General features: G+C 43.4%; 1 protein-coding gene across 1 annotated transcript in view; it reads left to right on the top strand.

Moving 5' to 3' along the window:
* LOC118644293 (Krueppel-like factor 6) overlaps positions 1 to 14,878 on the top strand; it is a 335,384-nt gene that overhangs the window by 307,378 nt on the left and 13,128 nt on the right. The window contains exons 2-5 of the mRNA XM_036282499.1: positions 2,354 to 2,524; positions 2,748 to 2,993; positions 3,597 to 3,808; positions 4,588 to 4,814. Of these exons, the coding sequence (XP_036138392.1) occupies positions 2,354 to 2,524; positions 2,748 to 2,993; positions 3,597 to 3,808; positions 4,588 to 4,814 (856 nt within the window). The remainder of the gene's footprint in view (positions 1 to 2,353; positions 2,525 to 2,747; positions 2,994 to 3,596; positions 3,809 to 4,587; positions 4,815 to 14,878) is intronic.

Raw genomic sequence — 14,878 nt, 5'->3', positions numbered from 1 at the left:
GGTTAATATTTTACTTGTTTGAATGTCTATAGTTAGAATCGATCGATATTTGCATGGCTTCGAACGCATTAATATTATTCTATTTGCAACGACGATTAATGTTGTTTTCCACGAAGATTTTCTGACAGATTAAGTCGACGGGATAGATCGATCGTCTATATATAGAGCCGTGCCTCGGAGGTCAGGATTAGTAAAGTTCAGTTGATGCCGGAGCAAGCCCCAGGGAAGGAGAAACGGTCTCTAAGCGAGTGATAAAATTCCTTTCCAAGTTATATTAACGCCGTTAGTCGTACCCACGGTGGCCCCGGACGAACTTTAATCGTGAATAATGAAGGAGCCCGGCGGCGATTATTTTTCTCGCAGAAGGGACCGGCGGCATTAGACACAGCCCTCGAACTTCGGCGCGGAGCCATTTTTTGCAGTTCTCGAAGAATCTTTGTCAGGCGGGAAAATAGACTTGACTTCTTGCTCGTTGTTTGATTCTAGACGTACTTATCGTAAATTATAGTATTAAAGATAACTAAGGGCGCTCCGCGCGCGCACTTCCGCCTTTTAATTTTATGACTGCGGTTTTTTAAAAACCGATTCACTCAGCGCAAAACACTACTCCCTGATTCACTTAGTCTCCGTACACTACTTTTAATTGAAGACTCCGCGTGAAACAAACTTTATGCGCTTTACTTTTAAATTTTTGCTCTTTAAAAAGCGGAGATGGAATCAATTTAATTGTCTGCTACAAAGAGACTGTTTATTAAGACGTGTTGGTTGCTCTGACATTTAAGAATATATTTCTCCATGGGCCATATTATACCGCTACCGGCGTCGGCATGTAACAAACGTTCTTAAAGTAGCTTTATAGAAGGCGAATAGCTTCATTTGTAATAGCGTCAGACAGAACTGTCGCTCCTGATGGTAACCGTTAGGGCGAATAATAAATTGGCAGACAATGCCCGAAGGAAGATACCAAAGTGCAAGCACAAAGAATGCTTGCGTCAGCTATCATTTTTCGCTTGCAGGCGAAAAGAAGAATAATATAACTGTTTAACGCCGATATAATTTACTCTCGCAAAATAATGCACCGTTTTCAATAATTAATATCGTTGTTAATGATTACAGAAACTTACTGAAAAGTAATTTTAAAAGCGATACGATTCTATCGCTATCGCGCGATGCAATAATGAAAAGAAAATAAACTATGAAATTTATAATAAATACAACAGATATCGAGAAATAAAAATAGTATTCTAAGAGAGTTAATCAATTAAAACATAACAGTGTTGCGAAATTGAATGTTTTTTATTTTTACGTCAATTATCTACTCTTTGCACGCATTAACTGTCTCGTTACTTTTTCTTGCTATAACAATGCGAAGAATGTGTTAAGTAAATGGAAGCAATTGAAGCAAAAATGGACTTCCTAAATAATTTCTGCATGAACCAATAAACGAATTCTTGGAAAATCAAATAGACCACTGTTTCATAACATTGTTAGCGCTTAAAACTTACGTACGTAATGCGCTTTAAAATTGCAAGTTATTATCGCGTAGCTATTATTTCGTGATTATTCGCCGTGCGAAGCGTTCATTCAAAGAGAAGTCGACAGGAAGGAGGACCCGAAGGAGACTTAGCCAGAACGTGGTGCTATAATCTCATTTGTGTGGTATAGTTGGTGCATAATTCCTCGCAGTGAGTAGCATAACTTTGTACTCTCTCCAAGGAACTGTACCAAACTGGCACAGCCTACGGGAGAGCATCAACTTCGCAAACTCGCGAGTAGTTGCGTTGACGGGGATGTACTTTCCCATATGGGATGCTCAACTCTTAAAGATAATTTCTGCAGCATTTGCGGCTTCACGACCGCCGCAGGCGCTTATCACTGTACAAGCAGATTAAATGTATCGCAAGAAAATATTTCGCTTTTTGATTTTACATTATGCGATTTGTAATTTTGTTGTCTAATCAAAATATTTTTGCATGTTTGAGTTTGGTTAACGTAATTTTTGTAATTATGATTGGATAAAAGTGGTTTTAATGGTTCGATAACTTATAAGTCGATTATATTACACATTTTTCTGGCGATCTGTTTTTTTTTTTTTTTTTTTTTGCGCAGAACTCTGTACAATTTCTTATCCAATATATTCGCTGAGTATTCTTGTACGGAAGTGTGAAGAGTCAATCACTATTAAAGCGATATATATCATCTGATCGTAATCGGTTTCCTTCTCTTCCCCTCTTTTATGGCTATTAAATTTAAGCCGCAGTACCGCCCATTGCCACCATTTCAGCATGAGTGGCTCGGCGGGATACTTAAGTTGCTTCAGTCTTCTAACAAGCCCTCTTGTCTTCTCTTTCAGACATGCTACGAGATGGAGAGGTACCTGAAGGACGAGCCGAAGCTACAATCGTACAAAAAACTTCCCACGGAACTGGACACAGCGCCCTGGAACCTCTTCAGGGCACCATCGATCTCGTGGACGACGTCCACTGGAACGAGTACACAATTCGACGCCCCAATCAAAATGGAGGTGTGTGATCAGCTCGATTCCTACAAATTATTAACCTGCTTATTATCGAATTAGCTTAGAAAAATCTGGCAAACTCTAATATTTATAAATCTCTATTTTTGTTTATATTTCATTCCGATATACATAATGTTGATAATTTTATTATCTCTTTCCTCATTTTTTTGAAAGGAGAAATTAATACAATTTTAAGAAATTAAAACGCTGTTTTCCTTTATGAATCTAGGTAACGACGTCGTCAGACGAAAGGGATCCTCTCTGTCTGGACGATATTAAATTCAGCCCTGGCGATCATAATGAAAATGGCCGCGATAGGGATCTTCTCGATCGTCACCTTGACTCCTTATCGATGTCCTCGGCGAGTTCGGCGTGTTCAGCACTGTCCTGGGACAGCTCACCCTCCCTCTCTTGTACGGCGCTCATTCTTAAAAAAGAACCGAGCGAAGACCTTGAGGAGGATGAGGAGCACGAGGTATGTTGCTATTTCAATTAATAACGTTTCACGAATTAACCACAATTAGAAATCTGGTGCTCGATCTGGAAAATTAATCATGAATAAATTTGCTATAAAAGAGAAATACATTTTTTTATTCATTCATTTTATAACACCAAATTATTGGAATATTCTCGGGAAATTGCGAAGTTTTTGTTCTGAAAATTACTATCGGTTTTTATATCCTGAAAATATTTTCTAAAATCCAATTAATGTTTTTTTTTTTTAACTTTAATTTCACACGTGACGAGACCGATAATCGCGAACATTATATAACAAAGCGCTCTTATTTATTGTATATACATTCTATTACTTCTAAAGACATTTTTTTAATCTGACCAAAGTCATTCTCTCGCGAATACAATTTCTGAATCAATATACGATGTTGCATTGAGGCAATGAGACTGAACGTAACGAGTTCGCAAGATCGCGCGTGATTCGACTCTCGTCGGTTTATTTGTCTGCCGTAACTCGTCCGATACGCGATCCCCGGCGGCGACTCACCGACCGTGCAATCAATCCCGTTACGTTATTAATCGTAATCTCGTTGCATAATGCCCGCGTTGCATTCTGCCGTTACAGGAGATCGAGGAGGAGGAGGACAGCGGATGCGAAAGCGAAGGTCAGATCCTGACGCCGCCGTCGAGTCCTGGGTCGGGTCAAGGTCATTCCAACTCCAGTCACTCGTCGAGTGGGAGTTCGATGCTCGACGTGCACAACCTCAACCTTCACGGCACGGGCGGGAGGAGTGCTATCGTCAGGGTTACCGCTGGGAACGCGCAGGGTGTTGCAAGGTAAGTGTCGTAAAATTCACGTACTTACTTCTCCGAATGATCGTACGCGCTTCTCTTCCCGCGTTACGTGTTGGAAAGGTCGACAAAAGAAACGTCTGCTTCCGGACCAGCGGTCCCTCTTTGAGCTCTCTCTCTCTCTCTCTCGAGTTGCCGCTGTTCCTGGTTAATGAAAACTTAATTGCACCTTTAGAATTGAAAGAGACATGCGGCTAATGCGCGGATACTTGCCCAACGAAAGACGGGATGTGCCGTACAGTTACGTCTCGCTCGGAAATTATCTTGATTGACTGTAACTGGCGTTCCCTGATATAAAGTGGCCGTACTTTCCGAGTCGACTTATCCCGTTCAATTCGTTCTCGACAATTTTCTGCAGAATTTACACAAAAAAAAAGAGAGAGAGAGAAAGAGAGAGACACGGACTCGTTAAAAAAAAGTCGACGTTGCCGGGAAGTAGCCTCGAAAAGTTCTCGTCGGGGTAAGAAACAATTCGCTTCTGCGATCCATCATTAACCCGTCGGCGGAATTGCGCTCTTCTCGATTCGCTCGTGTTTCTTTCGAGGCACGGGAGGGACGTGCGCCGATTACTCAACCGTTCTACCGATCACGCTACCCGCTACTTCGCGCGCGTTAAACCCGCGGCCGGCGAGCCGTGACGGGTCCGCACGGGCGGATGTCGCGCCCGGATAGCGCGCGCGAGACGGGCTAATTGCAACGGCAGCGAAAATGCATCCAATGAAAGGAAGTAAGTCGCCTTTTCTTTTTTTTTTTTCCTTTCACAGACTGATCTCCGTCACGGCGAACGGCTTCCCCGCGGTGGCCGGCACGCAACACGCGCACACGGGCGCAACCGCGGCCACGACCACCGTGACTAACAGGCACCACGCGAGGAGCAACGAGCACAGTCCGCCCGACACGAAACGCAGGATACACAAATGCCAATTCCCCGGATGCAAGAAGGTTTACACCAAGAGCTCGCATCTCAAGGCCCATCAAAGGACGCACACGGGTGAGTGAATCGATGCAGCTCTGTGTCTATACCTATAGTGGCTGATCCGAGGCTGCAGATGTGTATATCGGGGCTGTCGATAAATCAGTCGGTTCAAATCGCCACTGGCGCGAGATAATCCGATAGACCGCCGCGACACGCCGCGTGTGAATCCAAATAGTCCATAAGAGCGACGCGATGAAGCTAAACTCGTGATTACGACGAGTTACGCGCGCAATGAATACGTGCGCGTTCATACGCGCGGATATACGCATCGGGCGTGAGTTATAACAGATTTTTCAAACCGCTGCCGGGCTCTACCGCTACGGGAAAACAACGGGAGTATAATTAATTACGGGAACCGAATTAAGGGTGCTTCGTTATTCGTGTCGACGCGCTCGCGAGATGGCATCTCGCTGACGAAACAAAGCGGACAAATGTAGCGCTCATTCGCGCGCACTCTGACGCATTTATCTCCGATCGAGTCAGAACATTCGCGCACGATTCTCTAATTGATTATTGTCATTGGAAGCATTTTTCTAGATGCTCTTTTCATAGAAGGGATATATTCTTCTCTAAAAAATCAATATGTGTGTAAATTAAACCGGTTTAACGCGTTTTGATTAAATCTATTAATTTTGTTGGGTTGTTGCTCTGTTAGTTTTTATATTTCTCTTTGACTTTTCATAAGGCTTAATATATCTAAAGTATTATTAAAAGTTCTTTTATTCTTTAATGTTTAAACAAAGACACGTTACCTATCGCAATTACGAAAAATAAATTAATCAAACTTTTATATAATTTAATATATATATATATAATTATTATTATTATATATATTATTAATATTTAATATTGTTATTATATATGATACCTTATCAAAGAAGGGTAATCATTCTTCGTTAGTTAGAATTCTTGCAACAGAACGAGTCAAGTTCTCTTCTATCTTAAAGAGTGGCAATATCCGCCTTGCTACTTCCATGATCCACGTTGACGGTGCACGTCACTGTCCAAACGCGATATTGCCATAGGTCTTCGTGGTCCTCTTCCCTCCGATTCTCTTCGTGGTCGCTTGCGGTGAACGGTGGCAGACAGAGAGATTGTAATTAACGAACTCTCCTGTTCCCTTTCGTCTTTCTCCCTTCTTCCAACGTGCATGTACAACTCGTCTTCCACCTCCTCCTCCTCATCCTTCCCTTTCTCTTCCTTTTCGGCCCTTTGCTCTTTATCCATGGTTTTTGTTGCGTCATATTCAGGTCCTACGGTCCTACCAGTCGCACGTACGGTACCTTGTGGTACGTGGTACCTTGTCCTTCTATGTATAGCTTAGACGCGGTCCCTACCCTGTGAAAATGACGAGAAAGAGAGAGAGTGAGAGAGCGAGAGAGAGAGAGAGAGAGAAAGTGGGATGGAATGCAAGGGTGGTAATAAGGGCCGGGTTGGCCGGGACGCCTCCATCCTGCAACATGGCAGGTACGTCGGGATTGCTTCTCACGGATCGTTAAGCAGAACTGCTAACTACGGGATTATGCATACTGCGGGACCCGTCCCGCAATTATGACTCTGTTATGAATTCGTCCTGACACAAGGATCCCCCTGTCGGCAGAACGGCTGCGCCAGACGACGGACGGCCGCGACATGTACGACGGCACGCCGTAGGACGTTTATCTCGAGACATTTACGGCCAAAAAGGTGTAAAAGCGCACTGTGCCCTCGGGTATTGGTTCGCCTATCTCCTCTCTTCCCTTCCTCAATCTGTACCTGTACAGTGTTACATACGAGTATCGAACACATCCGCTACGGAACTGAACGTTCCTCTGTCGCACAATAGTTTTCTTAAGATTCTCTCTGCTTTATTATCCATTTCTCCCATATAAAATATGCAGTCTTTGTAAGAAATGGAATAAGACATGGCTATATCGTATCTATATAATAGAAGAAATAAACTATAGTCATTTTAAAGCATTTTCTACCATTATTAAATAAGCTTTTGTTGTCAGTTCTTTAAAGACATAATTCTTATGTATACCAATAATAATACTTTTCATTAAAAAACATTTCATCAAAGATTCTTTTTATATTACAGTTGTATACATAATTATTTAATTAATTTTATTTAAGAAGTATTGCATGAGAGAATACATAAGAGAAGAAATAACAAATTTGAAGATGTACATATTTCACGAATTTTCTCGGAGTCTGCGATAGAAACAATTGCGCGGGTACTTCCGTACTTATTGATTACATCCATCTGCTGCATGAGGAGATTTCCGTCGCGATTCCGTCGTCGAAAAAGTTCGGCGACACGCTCTCTGAGAGTTCGCCGCCAGAAGAAAAACGACCGCATCGAGAAACTTCGGAGAAACGGGAAGCTTTTCGCGAGGATGGAAATGGCGGTAGACTTTGATCTCACTCGACGGAATCTAATTACCTTGCGGACAGGACTTCGCGGTAGCGAGACACGAAACGAAGCGAATCGTCGATCGCGAGACGACAACGTGAAGGTTCGTTACGAATTCCATCGGCGAAGTTTCCCTTCGGAAGGCCTCTCGATATGTAGATATTCCGAGAAGGATCGGTAGAGATATCTAGTCTCTTCGCTTAGTCTGGTCTTATATTATATGACGACGACGACGACATGCCCATCTATATCCATCGGATCACATTATTCCCAAGCCTAGTGCCGATTCTGTGATGCGACGCGATTAAACGACTCAACAATCAACGTGTCTGCTTGCTAATTCCTTCCTAATGAAGCAGTCAGACTATTAAATACCAAGCACGTCCGTCGATTTATTAAGTCTTTTGATTTTTGCATGCGAAGCTCGTTTAAAACGAACGATCTTAGCTGAGAAAAGAGAGAGAGAGAGAGAGAGAGAGAGAGAGAGAGAGAGAGAGAGAGAGAGATCTTGAATCTCGCTGGTTCAGCATGTCGTGATGATTTTACATTTTTATCTGCGTTACGTACTAATGCAAAATGTGGTTTCTCGCCGGCCGGTCTAAATCACACTGTTCAAACCCACAAGTTAATTAAAACGTTTAACGGATTTGGGCCTTCTGCAAAGAGGCTAATTTGAGCGGAGAGCAACGTTTCCGCGAAAGCTTCCGGAACGGCCGCGATTTTTCACCGTCACTCACAGCGCAGATTTACGTGGAATTTGTGTAATGTGCGAAGAAGAAGAAAGCCTCACGTAATTACGTTAATTATAAATCGTAAAGGGTAAAAACCGGGAGAAAACTCGGTTATGGGAATGATAATACCGGAAGAAAAATCCGCAGATAAACTCTTTGTTCTGTCCTCGTAGTATCTTCACCGAGAATAAAACCGGACTAATTCTTCTTTTTTATCATGCTTATCCTTCTCGCGTATTAGGTTCTTGTTCGAGCGGGTCCTTTCTCGCTGTGGGAGCCTCGCAGGGCTCTCGTATCCGATTTTCCCACGGGTGTCAAGGAACTATCGATCGCCGTCCCGCAGCTTCACGTCGGCTTCGTGTATAGCGGGCGAGAGAAAAGAGGGACGGAAGGATAGGAAGAGAGAGATTTCCAATTACAGGGACTTTCCGTTCTGGAATTCCATTCCGAACGTCATTGTTCTCGCGTCGCGCGCCGCGGACAGGACTTTGATCCTTCGACGATGCGAGAGTCCGATCGTGCGCGCTTCGCCTGGGACACTTAACAGTCCTTCACTTCGTTCCGGAAAGTGGATAGTCAACATATATGAGAAAGAGCGATTTTATTCCTTCTTTGAGCTCGACAATCGCACGATTTCGCGCAGGAAATGAAACGTTAGCGTTCCTCGGTTTACAAAAATAGAAAAGTATTTGTTCTCGAGGAAAAACCCCTATTAGAACGCAATGCAAAGACACTTGATCAATTTATAAATGCAAATGTACTTATGCAATCAACAAAGTTTGATAAGACCTATTTTCGACGTCATGCAGTGGCTGCACCTTTTTAGCACCGTTTTATCGAAGATATATTTTCCTCCATATAATATTTTCGAATCTGCGTAGAACGGGAAGGAAGAGACGAAAATGGAGATATAAATGACTCGAGGATGATAATACGTATTTCACGTGTACATGTATATTCATACACGATTGAGAATTTTGCTTTAACGGATCGAGGAATACAGGGGGTGGCAGTTACGATCGAGAGGGGGGAGGGGGGGGGAGAAGGAACCAGTCGAGATTACGTACGAAGATCGAAGTAGGTCAGCCAAAGTATAATAATTTAACATGAGAGCGCTTTAGAGACGCGCAGCTTTCCGCGATCTTAAATCAAACGAAGAATGGAACGAGAGCGGCGCGGCGCACACACAGCCCCGGGAACTTATTTATCAACGTAACTCGCGACGATGAATCCGCGCTGTCGAAAACAGTCTGCTTATATACATTACTTCTGCATTTCTCTCCTTGGACGTGTCGGTGTATCCGCGAACAATGGGACCCGAAGGTATCCCAGCCGTCGGGAGGGCGGTATAATCGAATTAACCATAAATCCAGCGCATTTCCGCGCAAACGGATATCCGTGATTTATGCCTGGCGAATGGTCCGAAGCGCGAAAGAAAACGGGCCGGCGCAATCGCCCGGTTAAAACATTACAATGAGGCAAGAAATAAATTTGCAAAACGGGCGGAACGACTTTCTTAAGTTTCCCAACGCTTGCATGGGAAATGTATCGCTCTCCTCTACGGGTATCAATTGTATCGCTTACTGTCGCCTTTCTCATTTTGCTAATATTTGGATTATTTCAAATACATCTACATCGATCACGGATACGTCACGCTTTTTTTTTTTTTTGGCGAAAGCAATGAAAAGCGTGGTGTTTATTAAAGAGAAGATTGATATGTGACACGAGCGCAACGGGTTGTGTGTAGAATTTGCATAAATTCTTAGTCAAAATAGAAGTGAAAATGATCCATATTGCGAGCTATTAATACATCGACGTGCACATTCCTCCTCTGACACGTTCGTATGCGATAGATGTTGTGCGCACCGGACGATATCCTCCGATACCGCGTCGTGATTTACGCGTCGGCGGTATTTCGCATATAAACGAGCCTGTTATTTTTCGCCGCAGACATTGGGTGCCGGTGCACGCAGGAACAACTGCGTCGCGACGACGGGTGATCCGAAATTTGTCGGTACATTGATTCGAGGAGACGACCGGTGGTGAAGGGAGGGAGGGGAGGCACGCTGGTAAGCGGCACGTCGTCGAGCCCTGTACTCCATTACTAAAAGTTTCTGGTCGCGGTGCATCGCGGTAATGCGATTCGTAAATAATGGCTCGAGAAACTGAACTCGGCGACACACCGTCCGCCTTCTTCTTCGTCGTCGTCGTCGTCGTCGTCGTCGCCGCCGTCGTATTCCCGCGAGCCAAGTGCATCTGCGCAATTGAACACGTCTCCTCTTACGTTTAAACCGCAAGCTCAAAGTCTCAGCTGCATCTCGCCGAGCTCCCCGCTCCTGCGAGAGACCGCAGGCGCCTGTGGTTGAGAGCGATCTTCCCCTTTCCCCTGTATATCTCGTCGATGTTAAATCTTAGATGTTGCCAGCCGTGTGCCGTGCTGCTCCAATGCGGTACACAACAGCCATCGATTTTCGCAGCTGGAAAGTCGCAACCGGATCGCGATCACATTTCCCGAAAGAGCTTACCTTCAGTCGAATTTAGGTCAATGTAATTAATTCAGGGTTAATTACGCGGGGAAGTCGCTTATTTTATATTGGAGCGCGTTTTACCGTGAGCGAACGTTATGAACCGATGTACTGGCAGGTAATCGATTATTGCGTGTAATTCGAGTATCAGAGAATAGAAATAAAAACGCTTCGCAATTCTTTGGAAAGCTCCGTTACGCGAACCGAATAGCAGAATTTTGTAGAATTCATTTCTAGAGATTCGTCCGTGGTAGAAACTTGCTGGCGAATCGCGCGTACGTCGTAATAAAGGAATACCGATAGGTTTTATTCCAAACGTTTCATTGCAAGCACAATGTATACCTTCACGTTACATTCCGAATTGCGAAATATTTCAGCACGAAATTCGCAGACTGCTTTTAACAATATCGATACGGTGTATTATAAATAGCGTTCAATTAGATTTCCAGTGGCATTCCGATATTCCGTATCGGCACAGATCATTTCCTTGATTACTTACGCTTGCGTAACGTACGTTGTTGTAACGTACGTTCGCCCCGAAGCGACTATGCTACGCACACATGTACACGGCACACATAGAATCGCACCTCGGGCACTGCTCGAAACACATGATCGCGCCAAAGTTAGATCCGTCTGCCGCGACGGGGGTTGTGTACCGCAAACAATTGGAAACGTCGTCAAAGTTCTCGCTTCGGTTGACAGCGTAACCGCACTTCACAACACGCGAAATGCGAATCGCATCCGGCAGTTTCGCGACACGCGATGAAAATCTTTTATACATGCGTCACGGAGACGCGGCGCGAAAAGTAACGCTGTAAAGAGTCTCGTGTACTTTTTATGTCAAAAGTATATGTATCTCCTTTGATCTCTCTTATTCTTGCATCATTTTTCGTTACATTTGTGACTTTGTGACATAATATTAGTAAAACTATAAATTTCTGTTTTAACCTTGCTGTTCTGTTTGAATTTTCTATATATTGTATACATCGTTTCGGTCGATACGATTAGAAAGATCTAAAAAAATAATAACAAATAAAAAATTTTCACAGAAGAAAGATTTATATTAACAAACGAAATCACAAATCACCAAAACAAATAAACCAAAGAGAAAAAAATATGAATAAAATATTAATAGGAAAATAAAATATTTTTTGAGGAAACAAATAAACCAAAACAAAACAGCAAAGTTAAATAACTTCAAAATAAAATAATAAAGCGTTTGGAAGAATTACTGTGCGAACGATCGTATACAGATCGTAATAATTTTGATTTCTGATAATTTACATGCGATTTAACACAATAAAATATAATAAAGAAATTCACGAGAGACGTATGATCGATACCCGAGTGTGCGAGTTTTTATATTCTTTTCACCTTACTGTGCGTTTTGTTTCGCGAACGATCGTACGCCCATTTTCATGTGGATGCTTCCGGAAGAAATCTCTCATTTATCATTTTTCTACAACGCGCTACCTCGTACCCGCAAAAAGAACCCGTCGTTCGCAAAATCTGCCTGTTCAAAACTGATTGTAAATATGAAGCGATATCGCTTCGCTAAAATTTTCTCGGACCTCCATGCGATCCTCGAGAAGGAATCCCGGATCACCCTCCCGAAGTGGAATGCCGAAAAAAATAAAATGCCACCCACTCCCCTCGCGTTGTAGGTAGGGGTAACTGCGCTGTTTTCCGTGGACCCTTCTTACGTCGGGAACGTCTAGCCTTCGAACGATCTATCACGCAATCCTGTAGGACGGTCTCTGATATATTAAAGCCTCTCACGCAACAAGAAACTTCCCTCTGCCAAGTATTTTTGGATGCAAACCAGAATTCGGTGCCGTGATCACAGAGAAGTTCACTGAGTGCTCTCTCTCTCTCTCTCTCTCTCTCTCTCTCTCTCTCTCTCTCTATTTTTCTCTTTTCTCCCCAGTAAAAGATGAACTGCGCATTTCTTTAAAGCGGAACGATGTCTTTATCGCGCAATACGTTCTTTTTTTGAACAGTTTGGTCGAAATTTTTGCTCTGTTTGCCATTCAAGCAGGTACTCTCGCGATTACGTTCGATTGAATTTTCGCAAATGCATCGAACGGCGCTCCGCGCCATTAGATGCCGAAAGATTCGCGCGGAGAACGCCTTTGAATATGCAACCGTACGCCGCGCTATCAGAAAATCTCATCTCCTTCGCCGGCGGGGGCAATGAAAATCTTTTTGTGAATAAAGTACAAGCGTATCTTCTCCTTTATAGCGCACAATATTTCTTGAAAGGAAAACCCCTCTCTTTCTTACTCCCACCGTTTTTCATCCCCGGCAACAGGGGGCGGGTTTCTATCCTTGTCTTGTCTCGCAAAAAAAAAAAGAAAACCCCGCGCTCCACCGAAATTCAGTATGCGAAAAAGAAACGGGTGCAATACGTCTCGTAATTTGATACGCGTCACTACGAGGAATTCCTCAGATTGCACGCGAAACGCGAGGTGCATAAAAGCGACTAATGTAAAGTACGAGTACTATGCTGGCGGTGCCAGAAAATCGTATCTCTCTTCCCAGGGGGCATGAAGCAAAATCTTTTTGTAAAAGAGATACCTTGCATTTCCTCTTTTATAGCGCACGATATTTCTCCGAAGAAAGCGTTCCTCTTTCTTACTTGCTCGCGGTGACGCGGCTGTCTCTTTCTAAAAAGATAAGTTTTCAACGTATTTCCCTCTAAAACTAGAATTCGAGAACAGAAAATGGAGAATTTATTCGTTCAGAGTCGTTGCCTATTTGTAAGATCGATAAAACACGAAGAGTATACGTTGACATCGCGTATCACGAAATATATTGTAAGTTGTACGGAATAAATTCATCTGCGACTGCTACATTTTCTCAGAAGCCAACGACAGCAGTACGCAGGATATCGTTGTTGTTATTTTTCAGTTCGTCTTTACTTATTAATACTTCGGTAAAAAGCCATCGTCGCGGCGTCGCCGAAGAGTCAACTTTTTCCGCAATCATTGGCTTTTACGTATTCTCGAATTATTCGCCAGCCGAGTTATTTCGCGGTGTCGAAATTCGGTAATACGTTTCTGTCCCGGGTAGAAGTTTTTACACAACGTCGTTTCTCGAGCAGAAATAGATCGATCGGCGGCCGTCGATCGCCCCGTAAAGTTCGCGCTGCTGGCGAGTAACGAAACGTCCGCGCGAAACTCGTCGGCGAAGTCGCTGGCGATAAGTATCGCGGGGAAAGAGTATATCGCTCCCCCCCCCTCCCCCCCTCCTCCCCTCCATCCCCGCGACTTGGTGAGTTTTCTAGGAGCCACGAGGAAAAATCTCGAGTCGGCCGTCCCTCGGGCGATCCGTCACGCGGGTGCTCGCGATGGCCTCCGGTATTAGACGCGCGCTATTCGCCGAAACGTTTTCGCGCAAAATGTCCTCGGATGTAAAAGGCGGACTCAGGGGCGGAATCCTCGCCCATAAATTCCGGTTGTCCTATCCCTCGGCGACATGACGGAAGGTACCCTATACATCCTCGCCGGCGGCGGACTTAATAAAATGCAAAGACGACGAGCACACGTTGCCAGGACGGACTGACATATCGACGCAATACCGACCCGCCGCCCGGACCCCCGCCGGTGTAACGTCGTCGTCCTTGGCAGAGGGAGGACGTAGAAAAATCGCCCTTCCGCCGGAAAGGACGCTCCGGCATACCGTATAAGGCGCGACGACGCTAACTTCGTTATTCACGAGCACGCGAGCGTGCCGCGTTTTTAGACTTAGGACGATTCGGTATTCCAACTCGTTTACATGCAAAGGTAAAAGCCGATATTTTTGCGTGTTCCCTGACGGTCTCTTCTCGACGAGATAATGTTTATTGGGACAAGAACAGAAGGGTAACGTGCTCAGCATAATAATTTAAGTATTATCGCACTTTTTCTACGTGCAAAATTCTTGCGCGTCTGCAAAAATATTTTTCCGACATCGCGGAAAAGTTCTCAAGGAAAGTTTTATAATATCGAACCAAATTTTATTTCATTTTCCAATGTATCGTGAATATATCACTTTAATAATGCAATTAATAAAAATTGCATTGAAATCTTGATTCGTGCACTGAAAAAAAACTAGATTTAAATAAATATTTCTTTGAATAGTGCCAAGAAAATATTTTATAGAAAATCAATAATATTTATTTAAAACAAGTACTAGTTTTCTATAATTTAGAAAATATTACTCGTTTGAAATAAATATTATTCATTTTCTATAAAATATTTTCTTGGCACTATTCAAAAAAATATTTATTTGTATCTAGCTTTTTTTTTTCAGTGTGTTAAAGTGTTCTATGAATATAAAAGTAATGACGTAAAGTTACGTTGCGACACTAATGAAACAAAATACGAGTTACACACTATCTCATTGATATTTCAATGATGATTTTATTGTCAAAAGACGGCGAGTGGG

This window comes from Monomorium pharaonis, chromosome 2 (genome assembly GCF_013373865.1).
Source record: "Monomorium pharaonis isolate MP-MQ-018 chromosome 2, ASM1337386v2, whole genome shotgun sequence".
In the NCBI taxonomy this organism is placed as follows: domain Eukaryota; kingdom Metazoa; phylum Arthropoda; class Insecta; order Hymenoptera; family Formicidae; genus Monomorium; species Monomorium pharaonis.
Note: the sequence above shows the minus strand (reverse complement) of the source record. Positions and strands in the feature narration are given on the sequence as shown.